We start from the raw sequence: 18020 nt of genomic DNA, 5'->3' as shown, positions 1-18020 counted from the left end.
AAATGGATAAAGAAGATGTGGCACATATATACAATGGAATATTACTCAGCCATAAAAAGGAACGAAATTGGGTCATTTGTTGAGACGTGGATGGATCTAGAGACTGTAATAAAGAGAGTGAAGTAAGTTAGAAAGAGAAAAACAAATACTGTATATTACCGCATGTATGTAGAACCTAGAAAAATGGTACAGATGAACCAGTTTTCGGGGCAGAAGCTGAGACACAGATATAGAGAACAATTCTATGGACACCAACGGGGGAAAGCCGCAGGGGGGTGGGGATGGTGGTGCGATGAATTGGGCTATTGGGATTGACATGTATACACAGATGTGTATAAAATTGATGACTAATAAGAACCTGCTGTATAAAAAAATAAAATAAAATTTAAAAAAAGATAGGTCCAGTAGGAAAAAGTGGGAATTAAGATTATTTAATTGGAAAAGCCACGGAAGTGAGGGTGATAAGCTTTAATATATGAAACAAGATCGTGAGCCAAGGTTTCCTTGCGAACAGTGTAGAATGTGAGGAGTCATACTGCCTTGACATTTTATGAAGTTATCATATCTGCTGAATCACTGTGCTTTTGAAATGTACTAGAATATTGTCATTCTACATGATAAACCACATTAGAATATTTAATAGATTATCTCCTAGTTAAAAAAAGAATGAAGTACAGAATAAGAAAAGCTAAAGTTCTGTTCATTTAGAACAAACTTAAAGAAAAGAGGACTGTCTACCAGTGTAGTTCCATATTTAAACGTTTCCCCTTATTCTTATTAAATACATATAAGCTTGGGTTTACTAATCAGTTCACTAAATTAATTCTAAAGGCAGTAATTCCTATACTTCAGTTTTAAGTTTTAGATTTTAAAAGACTATTTTCATTATGCATACATAAAATGGGATACTGTGGGATCTAAAAAATCTTTTATCTTCAATTCTAAAAATATCACCAATCAACAGGTAATAAGAACTGAGACAGAAAGTGATGTGCATTTTTTTTTAATCACAGCACTAACATTGGAACTCTTTCCAATGATAACCAGGAGTGAGTTCCAATACAGTGTAAGATATAACTTTCTAAGTGCTAATTCTAGTTCTTAAAAAAAGAACTCTAATTAGACATAAAGCAAAATATTATACTACGGAATTCCCTTTTCTTTTCTAACAGGACCAGAATAAAGAGATCACCACCTGTCTTTGAGAATAGAAATAATAAAGTGACAGTTCAATATTACTGTAAACTGAGAAGACAACTGGCTTTTACTATGCTTAAAACAGATTTATCACTTGTTATTTAAGAAGAATAATCTTTATAATAAAATTTAGTAAGAAGCACTTAGTATACAGTTCTTTAAAGAACATTAGCATTTTAATAGTGAGATTAATCAAGGACAATGAAACTGCTTCTTCCTTAGGAAAACTAAACACTATACAAGAAAAGCAATGACTAGAAATCTTAAATGATTTTCTATTATGAAAAGAGTCAATTTAATTTAATGATTTAACTTTTCTGGAGAATTATCACTATTACTTCCATACCAAAAGAGATAAATAATTTGGGGGAACGAGTAAATGTATGAGGATTCTGAATTTTTTCCTATCCACTTGTTTTTAAGATGTAATGATTTATGGATCTAATAGAGATTATAATATTCAGGAAATATACAAGAAATCCATGTTAAATAACAACAGTGAAGCATGAAACATGAGCTTTTGTCACTTTATTGTTAACCAATGAATGTTATCCAAAATTATAGATGTAACTTAATTGTACAACACAAAATTATGCTAATAGTATAAGCCTGCTGGAATTTACCAAATACTCATTATTTTTACATTGCTATATGAACATGTGCTTCTCAAATGCTAATAATAAAAGTTATAATTGGTTTAATGAAAACCCATATTGCAAATAGTTGTTCCTGTTTAGAAAAATTCACACAGCTTTAAAAATGGATTAAATCCATTTTAATTCTAATCTACAAATAGATTATAAACAGCAAATATAACTGGTAATTTTTCAACACTGATATCAAACTGATGTAGGAATGGTAGTGCACACAATTCAAAATGAAGCAAATTAACAAAAATCCAATAAAAATCCAAGTTTTCACCTATTATGGCAATTACTTTAATGCTCTGGAAGAGTGAACACATGCTTTAAACCATGAATAGTAAGGCTTATCATCTGTTCCTCTAATGTGCTGCAAGGAGAAATGTCCTCTTCCACAGTGTTTTGAAGCATGTGCACAACCACCGTACAACAGTCACTTCAAGGTTAACCAGTTATCTTTTGTCCTACTAAATCCAAAAAATATATTAAATGCAACCTTTCCTTTTCATAATGTCTGCCCAGATTAATCCTTTTAAAGTCAGCAAAATCAAAAAAGCACAGAGATATTTTCAGACACAACTTGAATCTATTGTGCATGAAAAATGTCTAACAAAATGGCAATTTTAATAGATAAATGTAAATTTGAATGCATAATACCAAATGGAAAGTAGCTGAACCACACAGAGAAAACAAGGCTTTCCTTATCTCCAAATCTAAATGTTTTATAATAAAGAAAATGTTAGAACCTGTGAATATTGAACATCTTTCAAACTAGAAAGATTTCTTTGTAAAACATAACTGAAATTAATATAACCTATAAAATTATAATTTCTAAAATAGAATTAACTAACCAAATTTAAGTATTTTTAGTTAGATTGAAAAAAATAAGCAAAATGATTTAGAAACCAAATATGCTAAAATGATTATGTAATAATTACATCAAGAAATGAAGGTACAAACATTCGTCGTCATATGCTACAAGGGCAATCTCTCTCTCTCTCTCAAACACACACACACACACACACACACACACACACACACACTTCCTTAGACATACAACACCCCTCCAGGAAGATAGTATACCAGTGAGCGCTAACAATTTTAATACAAATCAGAGTCCCACAGTTCAGTTCAACAAAAAGGCAGTTAAAATTTAGCACTCTAAGATATTCTGAAGGAAAAGGAGATCTCAAAAATATTCCTTCATGATTGACAGTATCACTATGTATTATAAAACATATAGCTTACACACTTCACTGTGTTTGAACGACCAGTCATCACAGGTATAGTAGTGAGGTAGTATTACTGTCCCCTCCTCGGGACTGCTGTTTTCATATGCTGCCCTTCTAGCAAGGTCCAGGGTTTTATTAATGATGATAATCAATTACCAACAAATGTGCTTTTTCTTTTATTAAACATCTGTTTTTCTAAATCAATCTATGAAAGAATCTTTCAGAGACAACTGTTATTTGCAGTAGTGTTTCATCAGTAAACTTTCCTAGGGAACTACTTACTACCTGCTGTCTATACCTTTGTAAGATCAGTGGGCAAAGAAAACCAAATGATGACAGGAGATGAAACACCAATCAATTCAGCTGTCAAAGATGACCGTAATTAAGTAAGCAAATAACAAATATCCAATAATGTTATTAAATTGGGATTTAAAAAATTAACCACTAGCTGTACACTATACTGTTAAACATTCTAATCCTTTTCATGATTCATAGCCATCTTCTACACAGTGATGAAAGACTGTCCACCCTGCCACCTATGCTCATTTTAATCACTGCCAATGATCTGTATAGTGGCAGCGCTATGGTTACAGGGCACATCAAGGTATGAGAAGTACACACTGAGGAAACATGAATGAGAGAGAATGTGGAAATACATGCAGCTAAAATATGGAAGAAGAAAAAACAGAGTGCCCTACCTAAACACTCATTAAGTCACCACCATCCTTTAAAATGTACAAAGTGCTTAAATCATACATACACATTTGTCAGACATGATAATTAGTGTTAATCTTCAACAGAAAAAAAAAATGGAAAATGAAAAATGTGAAAAAGGAGGTGATGGAACACTGTTCTCCATTCCTTGGCCCAAAAGAAAAAGAAAACCAAGCATGATATCACACTGCCTTAATGTTGAAAAGCTCCCCTTAAATGTCTTTTAGCTACCACAGTCAAACTGGTTTAAGTGCTTTGGCAAGGTGAGATGCATTCCATCACATCTGCAAAGGCCTGCTTTTCTCTGTTGGTGGTTCAGCTTATGAAGAACATGTATGCAAAATAACAGCTCTCACATTGCTTCAAACTCATCAATACGTTGCTTTGTATTGCCTTGCCGAATCTGTCGCAGAGTCTTGTACTTATCACGGCCTGCTTTAACATTCTCAGCATGAAGAACATCATTTTGTGTTTTCTTGGTTTCATCTCTGGCTTGGGCTAATTCTGAACTTAATGCCTATGTTTAAAAAATAAAAAGTATGACCATTATTAACTTTTGTTTTAGATTTTAAAAACCTATGAAAGAGGTTTAAAGACACAAAATACAAATATAACAGATCTCTGACTTTTTAGTATATTAAAATTTCCACTGCGAAATCTTTTTCTTTAAAGTGTTTACGTTTGTTGTACTTTTAGTAGTGGTGGGGGGTAGTGGTTAGAGAGGAATACCCATGGCCTTTCATTTCTACACTCCGCAACCATGATGAGTTTGTGTATTATTCTAAATTTCCTTGAACTTTCTCATCTAATACTTGAAATGACTTACAAAAGGTTCAATATAGCTGTTATTGAATGTTACTGTAAGTTATAAATTCTATACCATGAGAGAAGTTTTCTCCAAAAGTCTTAATACATTTATTACAATTATCACCCCATTTTATTAATATTTAAAGATTTCATGAATTTAAAAATTAGAGAACTGATTCTATTAAGTTCTCTAATAGGTGTAACATTAAAATTTACTATTTTAATCTAATTATGTACATTTAATATACTGACCTTTTGCCATTACAAAATCTCAACAAAAAAAATCAGATTATGTAATGTCATACAGGTAGTCTATTAAATTATCATTTCTTTTTAATGTATACTGTTTAAAAAAGAAATTTGTTTTTTAAACAGTATTTTATGTTCTACTTTTAACATGGCTCAAGTTATAATTAAATAATAGCTTACTAATTAAGGCTTCATTACACAAGGCTAACAAACATCTGGTGACAGGGACATACAACAGAAAATATGAAATAACGTGACTGTAGGCCAAGTACTTACAAACCAATCACAAGGCCAGCTAGAGGTAAAGGCTTCCAAAAATCAAATGTTTCTTTTTTAATAAGTTTGTCTTAACAAATGGGGAAAATGCAAATTATATTTAAATGTGCATACAACTGCAAATTTTAAATACCTGGAGTTGTTTTTTAACACGCTCATTTTTTTGCATTTCTGTTATACGTTCCTCCTCACTTCTATGGTTCATTACCCCATCATTTGATAATTCAGCACTAGCCTCAGCATTATTCTCATCATGTTCATCATGTTCATTTTCTGTTGGAGGAATGACTGGTGGTGGTGGAGGTGGAGGAGGGGCAGACATCACAGTCTTTAACTCTTCTTTGGTCTTTTCCAAGTCTTCCTGGGCTGCAAAAGCCTGAACATAAAAAATAAGTTTATCAGCAAGTTACTTTGAAAATTGGTAATTAAAAGAATCAAGTTATCCTGGGACTTCCCTGGCGGTCCAGTGGTTAAGACTTCGCCTTCCAATACAGGGGGTGCGGGTTCGATCCCTGGTCAGGGAGCTAAGATCCCACATGCCTCGTGGCCAAAAAGCCAAAACAGAAGCAATATTGTAACAAATTCTATAAAGACTTTAAAAATGGTCCACATCAAAAAAAAAAATCAAGTTATTATCCTTTCTTTCTAATATAAGCTATATTTCAGGGTAATGAAAACAGGCCCTATTGATAAAAGCTTATTACATGACAGAATTAAAGACACCACTGTGCAAAACCCTAATAAAATTATTAATTCTGGCAAGGATTATCAACTGTTGCTAAAATTGTTATACAAATAGTTGATGAGAAAACGGATATAAGTATAATGCCAAAGAATTCCACATCGAATAGATTACGTTTTAGCAACGATAAAATATAACCAGACAATGGAGGAAACAGACTGTTATTACTCTAGTCCAACGATCAATTAAAACAACTAATGGTGGGTTAATCAGATATTAAATGTCTTCTGATATAATATAACAGGAAGTATCCAACGTCACCAATTATCTGAGTAATTCTATTGTGCTGGTTTGTCTGGAAAAGTACTGCTTTACACTGTTGTCCTGGTGTAATTATTAACAACACCCCCTTTCACTCTCAAAAGTGTTCTAGTTTGGATGATAAAATATCTGAAAGTCTCACCTATGAGGCATCATAGCCAGAAATTTTTAACTTGAATCCTTCAAACTTTTAGGTTTATCTTCCAGCTTACAAGAAATATTGATGATAAAAAGACAAGCTGAATGACACCATAAGAAAGGAATTAGACAAATACAGGAGGAGGGACAATCTGTGGGTCCTTTTAATAAACCAATATCATAAAAAAAAGAACTGTCCTACTTTAAAAGAGACTTAGAGCAAACAGATGCAATGCAAAGTCCTACTCTGGACACTGGCCTGGCAAATTAGCTATAAAAGACTTTTTGGTTCAATTCTGAATATAGTCTGCCCAGAAATAAACCCACACATATATGGTTAATTAACTTACAACAAAGCAGCCAAGAATATAGGTTGGGGAAAGGACAGTCTCTGCAATAAGTGGTGCTAGGAAAACTAGAGAGCCACATGCAAAAGAATGAAATAGCCAAGATATATATGGAAGCACCCTAAGTGTCCATCAATAGATGAACAGATTAAAAAAAGTGGTATAAATATTAATATATAGTAAAATACTATTCCACTATAAAAAAGGAATTTTTTTAAAGATTTTTTTTTTGATGTGGACCATTTTTAAAGTCTTTATTGAATATGTTACTACAATATTGCCTCTGCTTTTTTATGTTTTAGTTTTCTGGCCCCAAGGCATGCGGGACCTTAGCTCCCCAACCAGGGATTGAATCTGCACCTCCTGCATTGGAAGGCGAAGTCTTAACCACTGGACCACCAGAGAAGTCCCAGGAAATCTTGCCATTTGCAACAACATGGATGGACCTTGAGGGTATCATGCCAAGTGAAATAAGTCAGACAGAGAAAGACAAATTACCATATGATCTCGCTTATATATAGAATCTAAAAATCAACCAACCAACCAACCAAACAAACAAAAAAAATGAGCTTATGGATACAGAGAACAGACTGATGGTTACCAGAGGCATAAATGGAAGAGGAATTGGAGAAGGGAGTTAAAAAGTACAAACTCCCAGCTATAAAATAAATGAGTCATGGGGACATAATGTACAGCATACGGACTACAGTTAATAATACTATATTCTATATTTCAAAGTTGCTAAGAAAGTAAATCTGAAAAGTTTACATAACAAGAAAAAAATTTCTGTAGCTATATATGGAGATGGATGTTAACTACACTTACTGTGATGATCGCTTCACAATAGATACAAATATTGAATCATCATGCTGTACACCTAAAAATACATTATATGTCAATTATATCTAAATGAAAAAATTTTGAATATAGTCTAATATTAGATGAGATGAAAACTGACTAAAACAGAACAATATGTACAGTATGATCTCACTCTGGACATATAAATGTGTATGTATACACATATGCAAATAGGAAAAGATCCTGGAAGGATATGCACTACAGTGTTAAAATAGTGATCCCAGTTAGCAAGAATGTGATTTTTCTTTTGCATGCATTTTCTAATTTCTACAATTCACAGGATGTGCCTCTGTGATATGTTATTTTTATAAGTTTATGTGTCCCTGACGTTCATAAATCATCCCTAAAAGGGAGCTATACAATTCTAATAAAGAAAGTAGTGTTAACAAAAAAGTTAAGTGTTTTTCTTTTTGTAGAGTTCCATTGACATATACATATATACATAACTCTCAATACCAAAAACTTCCCTATGAAATCCGAAGTGCTACAAAGAAAATTTAAGAGGGAAACAAAACTGCTTTCTGTAATAAGTACATTTTGTCGGAGAAAAATCAGAGAACTATATACCTTTGAGTGTAAAAAATTGTTATTATTATAGTTCCATTTAAGAGTTAACATTAAAGTTTGAATTAAATTCTCATTATCTTATATTCCCTACCCCTCCAAATAAAGCCTAATTTTTCACTTTTATGCCATTTCAGACAACAGTGGTTTCATCTACTTAGGAACTCAGAAATCTCAGTATCATCTTCATTGCATTCTTCTAATTCAACTTTACATCCAATCATTTGGTTGCCATGCCCCTTTGAGTCTACCACAAAATGTCCTTCAATAATTCCTGTTTCTCTTTTTTCTCAATGCCACATCCTTAGTGTGAGTCATTAGCTCTTAAGTAATCCTGCCCACTATCCCAATCCATCCTTCATGCTGATTACTAAGCTGTTTTTATAAAACCATGCTTGATCATGTTACAATCCTGTTTTGAAATCTTCAGAGCCCAACGTCTACAGATATTTCTCAGCATCTTGCCTTAGCAGGGCATTTATTTAAAGCCTTTCACAACTTAATTCCCTCTCTAACTTTCTAGCCACAACTCTCAAAATTTCTGAAAACAGACCCTAAGTTTTGCTCACTTACTAGTTGACCTCAAATCTGTCATGTGCTTTTATACTTCTTATGCTCATTCAATTCCCTCAATCTGGAATGACTTCCTCTTCAGTCTCCATCTTTTCTACCCCCAAATTGAATGTATTATTCAAGAGCCGGCTTAAATTTATAAGGGTTTTTCCCCAACACCTGCCTCATTCCCTCAGAAATTAAATATTTCTTCTGTGTTCCCAAAGTACTTAGCTTATTATCACTAGATTAGTATTTACTACAGTACATACACATTCATACAGAGGTACCTCTCCCCCTCTAAATCATGACAGCAACTTATATTTATCTCTATAATTTCCACATATGGCTGGGTACAAAATAGATGGTTCAATAATTTATAGTGATGAACAAATGATTACTTTGTGTTGCCACTCAGTAGCTTCCTCCTCCTTTTTTTTCTTGGCTTCTTCTAGAAGTGCAATCTTGGCAGTGAATTCGGCAAGTTCTGCTGCCTAAAATAAACAAAACAATTACAAATACTAAAAAGTAATATATTTTCAGTCATTTATATTAAGTCAAAAAAGCTTTAATGTACATGGACTGGTTTTTTTGGTCATGCCATGCAGCTTCTGAGATCTTACTTCCCCGACCAGGGATCAAACCTGTGCCCCCTGCAGTGGAAGCTCAGAGTCCTAACCACTGGACTGCCAGGGAATTCCCACACGGACTGTGTTATATGTTTTTCATAGACAGTCTTCTGTTTAAAAAAAGGAACTATTTCTTTAAGAGCATAAATATCTTACTTGTACTAGGTATAATGAGCTAATGAGACAAAGTGAAAAAAATTTTATTATTCTATATACACGTAGTTATTCCTGTTTTCATAGCAGGAACCTAGGAGCTATTTTTAAACTTTCATCAATAAACTATCTCTTAGGGGCTTCCCTGGTGGCGCAGTGGTTGAGAGTCCGCCTGCCGATGCAGGGGACACGGGTTCGTGCCCCAGTCCGGGAAGATCCCACATGCCGCGGAGCAGCTGGGCCTGTGAGCCATGGCCGCTGAGCCTGCGCGTCCGGAGTCTGTGCTCCGCAACGGGAGAGGCCACAACAGTGAGAGGCCCGCGTACCACGCAAAAAATAAAATAAAATAAAATAAACTATCTGTTAAAGCCTACAGAAGGAAAAAGAATTCTATTTACATAACACTTTATAATTTAAACAGCACTTTCTTAATTCCCCAACAATACTATTAGGTGGTATTATTCCTTTTTTCAAAGGGAGCGATCTGAGGCTCAGAAAGACCCAAAGACACATAGCAAGTAAATGCCTAAACCAATATTTAAATCCCAAATCTTCTAGGTGTCATGCCTACTCCTCATTATTTGCAAGTCCACTAAATACACAAAAAACCCCAATCAATTATGATCTATCTTATAGTTAGCCTACGGTTATCTTATAGGGTTTAGAATATATGTAATTGTCAACTTATCTAAAGCAAAACATGCCAGTGGCTTAAACAAAATCTAAGCAAATCAGAATCTTTTGTTAGCAACAGGCTCCATGTATCTTTTATGGTTTTATTTTTAGGTTTCCTTTTAAAAGAAGAAATAATCATTTTAGGCTTATTTCCACACTTCGTTATTTCCACACTTGTCTCTTTGGTTTGCTTTCCAGAAGGTATAATATACTTAATTTTACAAAGGTGTTTTTTTAAGTTTCCATTATTTGAACTTATTTTATTGGCACTCATTAGCAAACAAAATTTTACTGTTGATTTTGGATCTATTACAACACACTTTTGGTAGTGGCTGCACAATACTGATCATTTATTTACTGTACTAAATACTGCAACCTCCAAATTGTCTATTTTTACACTGGTATTTCATTTGTCATGATGGGTATTCCTCTGAATACAGAAAATGGTCCATGTGGTCTATGGTTTTCATAATTCTTTGTTATTCTACTTACTGCTTTAAAATACATTCGAATAAAAAGATACAAGTTCCTTGCAGTGAGTGCACACATACCACAGTGAGGGGATTTGAAAACGTAATTAACCAACACCTTTGTGCTCAGAGAATAAACACTCTGAAATTGCGGAACCGATTTCGTCCATGCTTTTGTCTGAATTTTTCTTTTCCCCTAACAGAACCCAGGTTCCCTACCAGCTGCTCCTGATTCTTCATCTGGTCGGCCGCCTGTTTTGCTATAGCAGATTTGGCCTCTTCAGCAGCTTGACGCTCCTTTTCAAGCCTTTCTGCTTCTTCTTTTGCTCGTTTTCGTTCCTGGTCCAGTTCTAGAGCTTTTCGAGTCTGTTCTTCTAGTTCTGTCAAATATATGTATCCCCCCAAAACAATGATTAATTCTAATTTTCTCATTATCAAAAGAAGTCAAAATAGTAGCAAGGAATCTAATCTGTACAGTTTCTTAAAATTAGCACATATGCAAATGAACATTACCTCGTTTTTAACTTGGCAAAAACCTAATAACTTTTAAAACTCTATTACACAATTCAAAAATGCAAAGAAATGAAAATTCTCTGTAATTCAAGTTATGTCATAAAGCTAGAAGCACATCCTTTATTTTATTTTTAAAAAAATACCCTCCATGGGCTTCCCTGGTGGTGCAGTGGTTGAGAGTCCGCCTGCCGATTCAGGGGACACAGGTTTGTGCCCCGATCCAGGAAGATCCCACATGCCGCGGAGCGGCTGGGCCCGTGAGCCATGGCCGCTGAGCCTCCGCGTCTGGAGCCTGTGCTCCGCAACGGGAGAGGCTACAACAGTGAGAAGCCCGCGTATCGCCAAAAAACCCCCAAAACTCTCCAAAAGGGAACCCTCCTACACTGCTGGTGGGACTGTAAGTTGGTACAGCCACTAAGGGGAACAGTATGGAGGTTCCTTAAAAAACTAAAAATAGAACTACTATATGACCCAGCAATCCCACTCCTGGGGATATACCCAAAGAAAACCATAATTCAAAAAGATACATTACCCTAATGTTCACTGCAGCACTATTTACAACAGCCAGGACATGGAAGCAACCTAAGTGTCCATTGACAGATGAATGGTAAAGATGTGATACCTATATACAATGGAATATACAATGGTACCTATATACTCAGCCATAAAAGAGAACAAAATAACGCCATTTGCAGCAACTGAGTGAAGTAAGTCAGACAGAGAAAGACAAATATCATATGATATTGCTTATATGTGGAATCTAAAAAAAGGTACAAATGAACTTATTTACAAAACAGAAGCAGAGTCACAGATGTAGAAAACAAACTTATGTTTACCAGGGTATTTGGGGGGGGCGAGGAGAAGGGATAAACTGGGAGATTGGGGCTGACACATACACAATACTATATATTAAATCGATAACTAATAAGAACCTGCTGTATAGCACAGGGACCTCTACTCAATACTCTGTAATGGCCTATATGGGAAAAGAATCTTAAAAAAAAAGGGGATATATGTATATGTATAACTGATTTGCTTTGCTGAACACCTGAAACTAATACAACATTGTAAATCAACTATACACCAATGAAAATTTTTTAAAAAACCTCTCTGAAGTTTTGACATAAACAAACTGCCATCTGTTTCAAAAGTCTATAAAATAACACACTTTAAAACTTAAATAAGTTTTTACTTACCTAAACTAAGTATTAGATAAGTAAACCCAAGACATTAAGACTTAATACTTACTGACTCAAATAGGAATTTTGATGTGAATTATATGAATTACTGAAAATTTTGAGTTATTAGTACATATCCATTCCTCAAGCATGAAGACAAGTAAGTAATATTTGGAGATAAATGAGGTGAATTTTAATCCATAAATGTACAGATCATAAAGTTAATTCTCTTTTCTTATTCTAATGAGTTGAGAAAGGAAAATATTACTAGCACAAAGCCAAAAGATTTGAAATCAATTTGAAAGTACTAATTTTAAGTATTATTCTGACAATCTTTGTTCAATAGCAAGGACATTTGTGACAGAAGACAAGAGAATGTCATCTATTAAGATGGGTGCAATGTCCTACAAAGAATGACTCTCCCTTTCTGTATACTTTAGAAAAAAGGAAAAACTGAAAATTTGTTATGTCAAAAGATTTGAAAGCTAACTGTAACGTACAAGTCACCTTACTGTTCTTCATTTTGTTGTTCTTGGTCAGAACTAATTTAAGTAACTGCAGTTAAGACTTGGGAGGTTTTGAGAAGACTGGGAAGAAAAATGACTTGATGATAAAATGTAAACTTCTACGCGACTCTTTGGCTATAAAGATGAAAAGTGTATAATGAAGGATGTTACTGAAGCTAAATTCTAGGATTATTCATTTTAGTATATGTCTTCTAAAACTTGGACATCAGAGCTAGCCCATCTAACTTTTTTAATGATCATTCTTTCCATCTGGCTGACTAATACATAAAATAAAGCTCACAGAGTTCACAGCTGTATCCTCCTTCTAAACAAGCAAGCAAATAATAAGAAAAGTTTACAAATGAAAACGCCTTATTTTCTCTCATAATAAAAATTCTTTCTGTACTATGAGGCAATAAAGAAAAATAAGCCTGGGTTACAAAGTTAAATTTCAAAATACTCTTTATTTTCTAACAGTTTTTTTGTACTAAGTATTAATTTGAGGAATAGTAGACGGAGCAATGGTTGTTTTGTGGTATATTAAGAATTACACAAAACTCTAATTTTTTTTAATGTTGAAAATGTACTGAAAGCTTCAAATCTACTCTAGTCTCTAGTCTAGAAAGGAAGGTTTTGAAGTGCCATATATCCCACAATGATCTCTTTCTTTCCTCTCCAGTTAACTATGATTGGCAAACTATGGCTCAGTGACCAAACCCAACCCAATGCCGTATTTTTGTAAATAAAAGTTTTACTGGAACACAATCTCATTTGTTTAGGTTTTGCACATGACTGCTTTCATGCTGCAATGGGAGAGTTGATAGCTGTAACAGACCATGTAGCCTGCAAAGCCTGAAATATTTACTATCCAGCCTTTTAAGAAAAAGTTTGTGAACCCACAAATTAGAATATTTCAGGAGTTCCCTGGAGGTCCCGTGGTTAGAACTCAGGACTTTCACTGCTGTGGCCTTGGGTTGAATCCCTGGTCAGGGGAACTGAGACGGAACTAAGACCCCTCAAGGTCCGTGGCATGGCCAAAAAATATATATATATTTCTATGAAACAAACATCCCTCCAGACCTTGGATCCAGTTAGAAGCCCTTGAGGAGAAGGATTAGATGAGAAATGTGAATAGTATCAATGTTTTGCCTATCTGGGTCAAAAAAAGCAAGAACCTACAATTTTTGAGGTCTGGCATGTGAGAAGAGAGTACGAAGGAAATCTGGCTTCTTTTAGAATCTCAGCTCTTTCAGGACAAAGGTGAAAGGTTACAAGAATAAATTGTTTCTCTCATTAACAGTACACAGTATATTGATGTAGATGGTTATGGAAGTTAATTAAGTGTAGACCAGGGAAGTTATTCTAAGTTCAAGCTAATAAAATTTGTGAAAGCTTCCCTTTCTCAATCAGGTTTGAACACAAGCATCACTTGATTTTGACAGGTCTAAGACTTGGCAAGCCAAATCAACTCTTACGTCACCCCCAAGGGCAAAGATTGGAAGCTATAAAAATTGTAACAGTATTAGTAAAAAATAATAATAATAAAAAAATATCTCAGAAGATTATAGATTTTTTTCTTCCTCTTTCCAGTCTAGGGCAATAGTTTATTTTTACCCTGGGAAAAGAACTAATACTATTAAAAAAAAAAAAAAAGCAAATAAAAGTTCTATTATCAAAATTCTTAGAAATCACAGAATTAAGAATATGATTACAAATTACTTACTGAAAAAGCAATTTTAGAATACCTGTACTACATCTAAGCAATGGTAACTGAAAACAGCAAGGTGCAAAAGGATATATGTACCTTTTGTTTAAGAAAGAAGTGGAAGTGGAGAATTCTGAGACAGATTAAAACCCTGTAAGGCCTCAGGCATTGAAAAATTATATCTAGTGCCTTAGTCCCAGCAATCAAACTAAAAACAATACAAAGTCATAAAAAGATATAAGGAAGGCCAAAAATGTTTTGCTTTTTCTAATGACCATTTTGGTACTTTTAAAAAACATTACTCAAAATGAAGATTTTAAAAATATGTATTATACATATTTATTTATATAAAAATCTATATTTATATAAATGTACTTATTTACATAAATATATTTATATATTACTTTTTTTTCTGCCCCTGCTTGGCAGATGACAGAAACACGTGCGTAGACAGACTGCGTATTGGGTAATGCAGCCTGGGAGATGATTAGGAAATGGTCAATCCTACTTCTTTCTCTATAGTGTCCATATGCTGAAGAATTTACAGATCTGCCCAAGACAAATGTTCTTGGGGTTTTACACTAACGTAAGCCCATGGAAATCAAGCAGAAGAGAGGGGCAGTTCATACGTATCTGAATAGAACCAGTTTATGAGTCTCATTCATGGCTATTCTTATTCTGTACCCATTTAGAGTCAAAGCACTTGGGCCACTGCTTATTTTCTTATTTGATATATTCCCTCACTTCCATGTCTGCCTGTCCATTAAGTAAATAGCACATGTTTCTCATATGCCAGTGTTTCTCAAATGGTTTCTATCAGAATCTCCTGGATGACTTGTTAAACTAGATTGTTGGGTACCACCCCTACAGGTTCTGATTCAATAGATGTGGGATGGAGCCAGAGAATTTACTTTTCTAACAAGTTTATAGGAGATCTTCTGGTTGCTGTTCCAGGCAGTACAATCTAATATGCCAATTTTCCACAGCCAAACAATTAGAAAATAATTGAAACAATAAATTAATTTTTAAATTCACTGAAGTAGACACAAGGAAAAATTTTGTAAATGTAGGATACGTTCATTATGAAGGGATAACCAGAGTAATTGGGGTGGGTGGTCTTGCTTTTGAATAAAATCTGAGATTACTGCCAACAAAAAAAAGAGAAAGAAGTGGAAAGAAAAACATATCTTTGTGTGTATATCATGTATTTGCTTATTTTATATGCAAAAAAAACAGGTATATAATATTCCCAGGAGAGTGGAATAGAGGCAGAGCCTGTAGTATTCTATCAGGCTAAGAAGACAGAGATTTAGACTTTGGGGCTGCCAAAGCATCCAAGGCTTGAAAGGACAAGATCCTGAAAAGGAGTAAACAGAAAAGTCTCAAAATCTATGTGTATTTCCCCTCAAGACATTTGCCAACTCCTAAAATGCACACATACGGAAACAAGCAAAAAGCAGCTGTAAGAGGGTAAAGAGGTGACCAGAGAGATTAACACTCTCTTGCAGCTTGGGAGTCAAAGGTTGGAGTTCAAGGTCCTCTAAGACAGAAGGGCCCCAGTAAATATGCAGTCTTCCAGATGACACCCCCGAAGGGCTAGACTAGCAATGGGAAAACCAGAAAGAGACCATCGTTAACAAAGCCTGAAACCCAGCTCAACTCTATCCAGGTGATCTGCACATATTCTGACCATCAAAAGCAAATTAAATCCTCTCTAAAGGAAAATAACACCATCCAAAGTCTCTATAACTTTTCATATACAATGTTGGGCATTCAATCAAAATTACCAGGTATACCAGACAGGACCAAATGAGCCCCTGACCCCCTCCCCCCACCCCTAAAAGGGAAAACAGACTATAGAATAGGCCCATAGATTATCCAGACATTGGAGTTTGCAAGCAAGGTCATTAAAATAACTATGATTGACACTGCTCATCTAGGAGAGGTGGAAAAAAAGCAAAGCATAGGGAAAGAATCAACGGCCAGAGGAACACTTACAATAACGTAGAAACAGATGTTCAGGGGTCCTTCAAACCCTCTGCAGAGATGCCAAGGGCCAGAGTCCCCTTTATAATTATAAAAGTTCAATTTATCAATCTTTTCCTTATGGTTATGAACACATTCTCTCCTTTACTACCTTCTAGAAACTTCTTTCTACCTTTAACATTTAGGTTCACAATCCACAGGCCCTCTATAAAGAAAAACCAGCTAAAAATTCAGGAGCTCTTTGACAGGGACCCAAATACACTACTAATTTTATTTTAGCAAAACAGTAAGCCAGTGCACTAGAATCATGCATTGAAGGAAAAAAAAAAAAAAAGCCCCCTCCCCACCTCAAAAAAGATAAAACATTTCTAACCACCAAATAAACAGCAATACTGCAAATGTGAAGAGCATGTGAAGCTCCTCCTGTGGCTGAGAATGAAAGCTTAAAGGAAGAAAATCTGAAAAGACCAGACTTGGGCAGCGGTGGGAAACCCAACAGAAAAGCTGTATTATAAATGCCAACTTAGAAGATAAATCAGAGTTACAGAGCTTGTCATCACATTGAGAAACTGTTATCACATCCTCAATCCATAGAGGTTTGCAGCAAAGACATTTCAACAGCTGATCTTCCTCTCCTGGATTTTCCATCCCCAGAACTTCCTCTCCAGGAGCTCTCTATTAAGAAAAGGATTGTGAATAAGTAGAAAAGGAAGCTACCAGAGATGGGAAGAAAGGAAAAGTATAGTTAATACAGCAAACAAAGAGAAAACTACCAACCCAGGGATGATCCAGGAGGTGTATCACCTAGCAATACCATGGGAGGAGAGGGTTTATTCTGTGAAATATGCAGAATATTCAGTCCGTTGACTTAAATGGAGAAGTCCAGTCTTGGCAGATATTAAACTCTTCTGGAGACTTAGTTTGTCCTGTTATAAACTAAATGGCTCTCTGTATTAACTTTTTCAAGTAATTATTTTCCTTTTCTCAATTTCAGGATTATAATTTATGAAAATATATAATGTGTAACAATTAACAACTAATACCATAAAAGATAAAAGATAAAGTTAAGTAACATGGGAGCCCAAGAGTTGCCTTGTCTTTGAAACATGCTTCCTACCATTTTATTATATACCTATGACTTATTTATGACACATCAGTTAAAAATCTTTTTAGGTACAACTAGTAACTGAACACTGTGGCATTGGCAATAGGATAGACAAATAGATAAGTGGAACAGAAAAGAGTCTAGAAACAGATGCATACATATAGACTTCTGGATTTGTGACAAAGGTGATGCTATGTATGGTACAAAGTCTTTGCAATAAATGGGCCTGGGTCAGTTAGAAATACGTACGGGAAAAAACAAACCTTGACTCTTATAAAAATCACTTACATATGGACTGTGGACCTAAATGTGAAAGGTAAAACAAAGTTTCTAGGAGGTAGTAAACAATAATACATTCACAACCATAAGGAAAAAGAGTGATAAATGGAGATTAAAGTTAAGACTGTCTTTTCATTAAATGACACCATTAAGAGAGTAAAAAGGTAAACCACGGAGAGATGTTTTTACAATACATGTAAAGAACTACTACAGATCAATAAGAAAAAGAAGAAAATCCAATTT

General features: G+C 34.6%; 1 protein-coding gene across 5 annotated transcripts in view; it reads right to left on the bottom strand.

Moving 5' to 3' along the window:
* Positions 1-18020, bottom strand: part of RDX (radixin) — a 102670-nt gene that overhangs the window by 25036 nt on the left and 59614 nt on the right. For 4 of the 5 annotated variants that reach the window (XM_060017988.1, XM_060017989.1, XM_060017990.1 and 1 more), the window contains exons 11-14: positions 10725-10885; positions 8980-9072; positions 5250-5492; positions 4141-4301 (exon numbers count right to left, since the gene is read on the bottom strand). In XM_060017988.1, the coding sequence (XP_059873971.1) occupies positions 4141-4301; positions 5250-5492; positions 8980-9072; positions 10725-10885 (658 nt within the window). Of the gene's footprint in view, positions 1-1710; positions 4302-5249; positions 5493-8979; positions 9073-10724; positions 10886-18020 lie in introns of those variants that run through there. The other variant, XM_060017992.1, reaches the window with a different exon arrangement.

Source organism: Delphinus delphis, chromosome 8 (genome assembly GCF_949987515.2).
Source record: "Delphinus delphis chromosome 8, mDelDel1.2, whole genome shotgun sequence".
Taxonomy (NCBI): Eukaryota; Metazoa; Chordata; class Mammalia; order Artiodactyla; family Delphinidae; genus Delphinus; species Delphinus delphis.
This window is presented reverse-complemented; position numbering and strand designations above follow the sequence as displayed.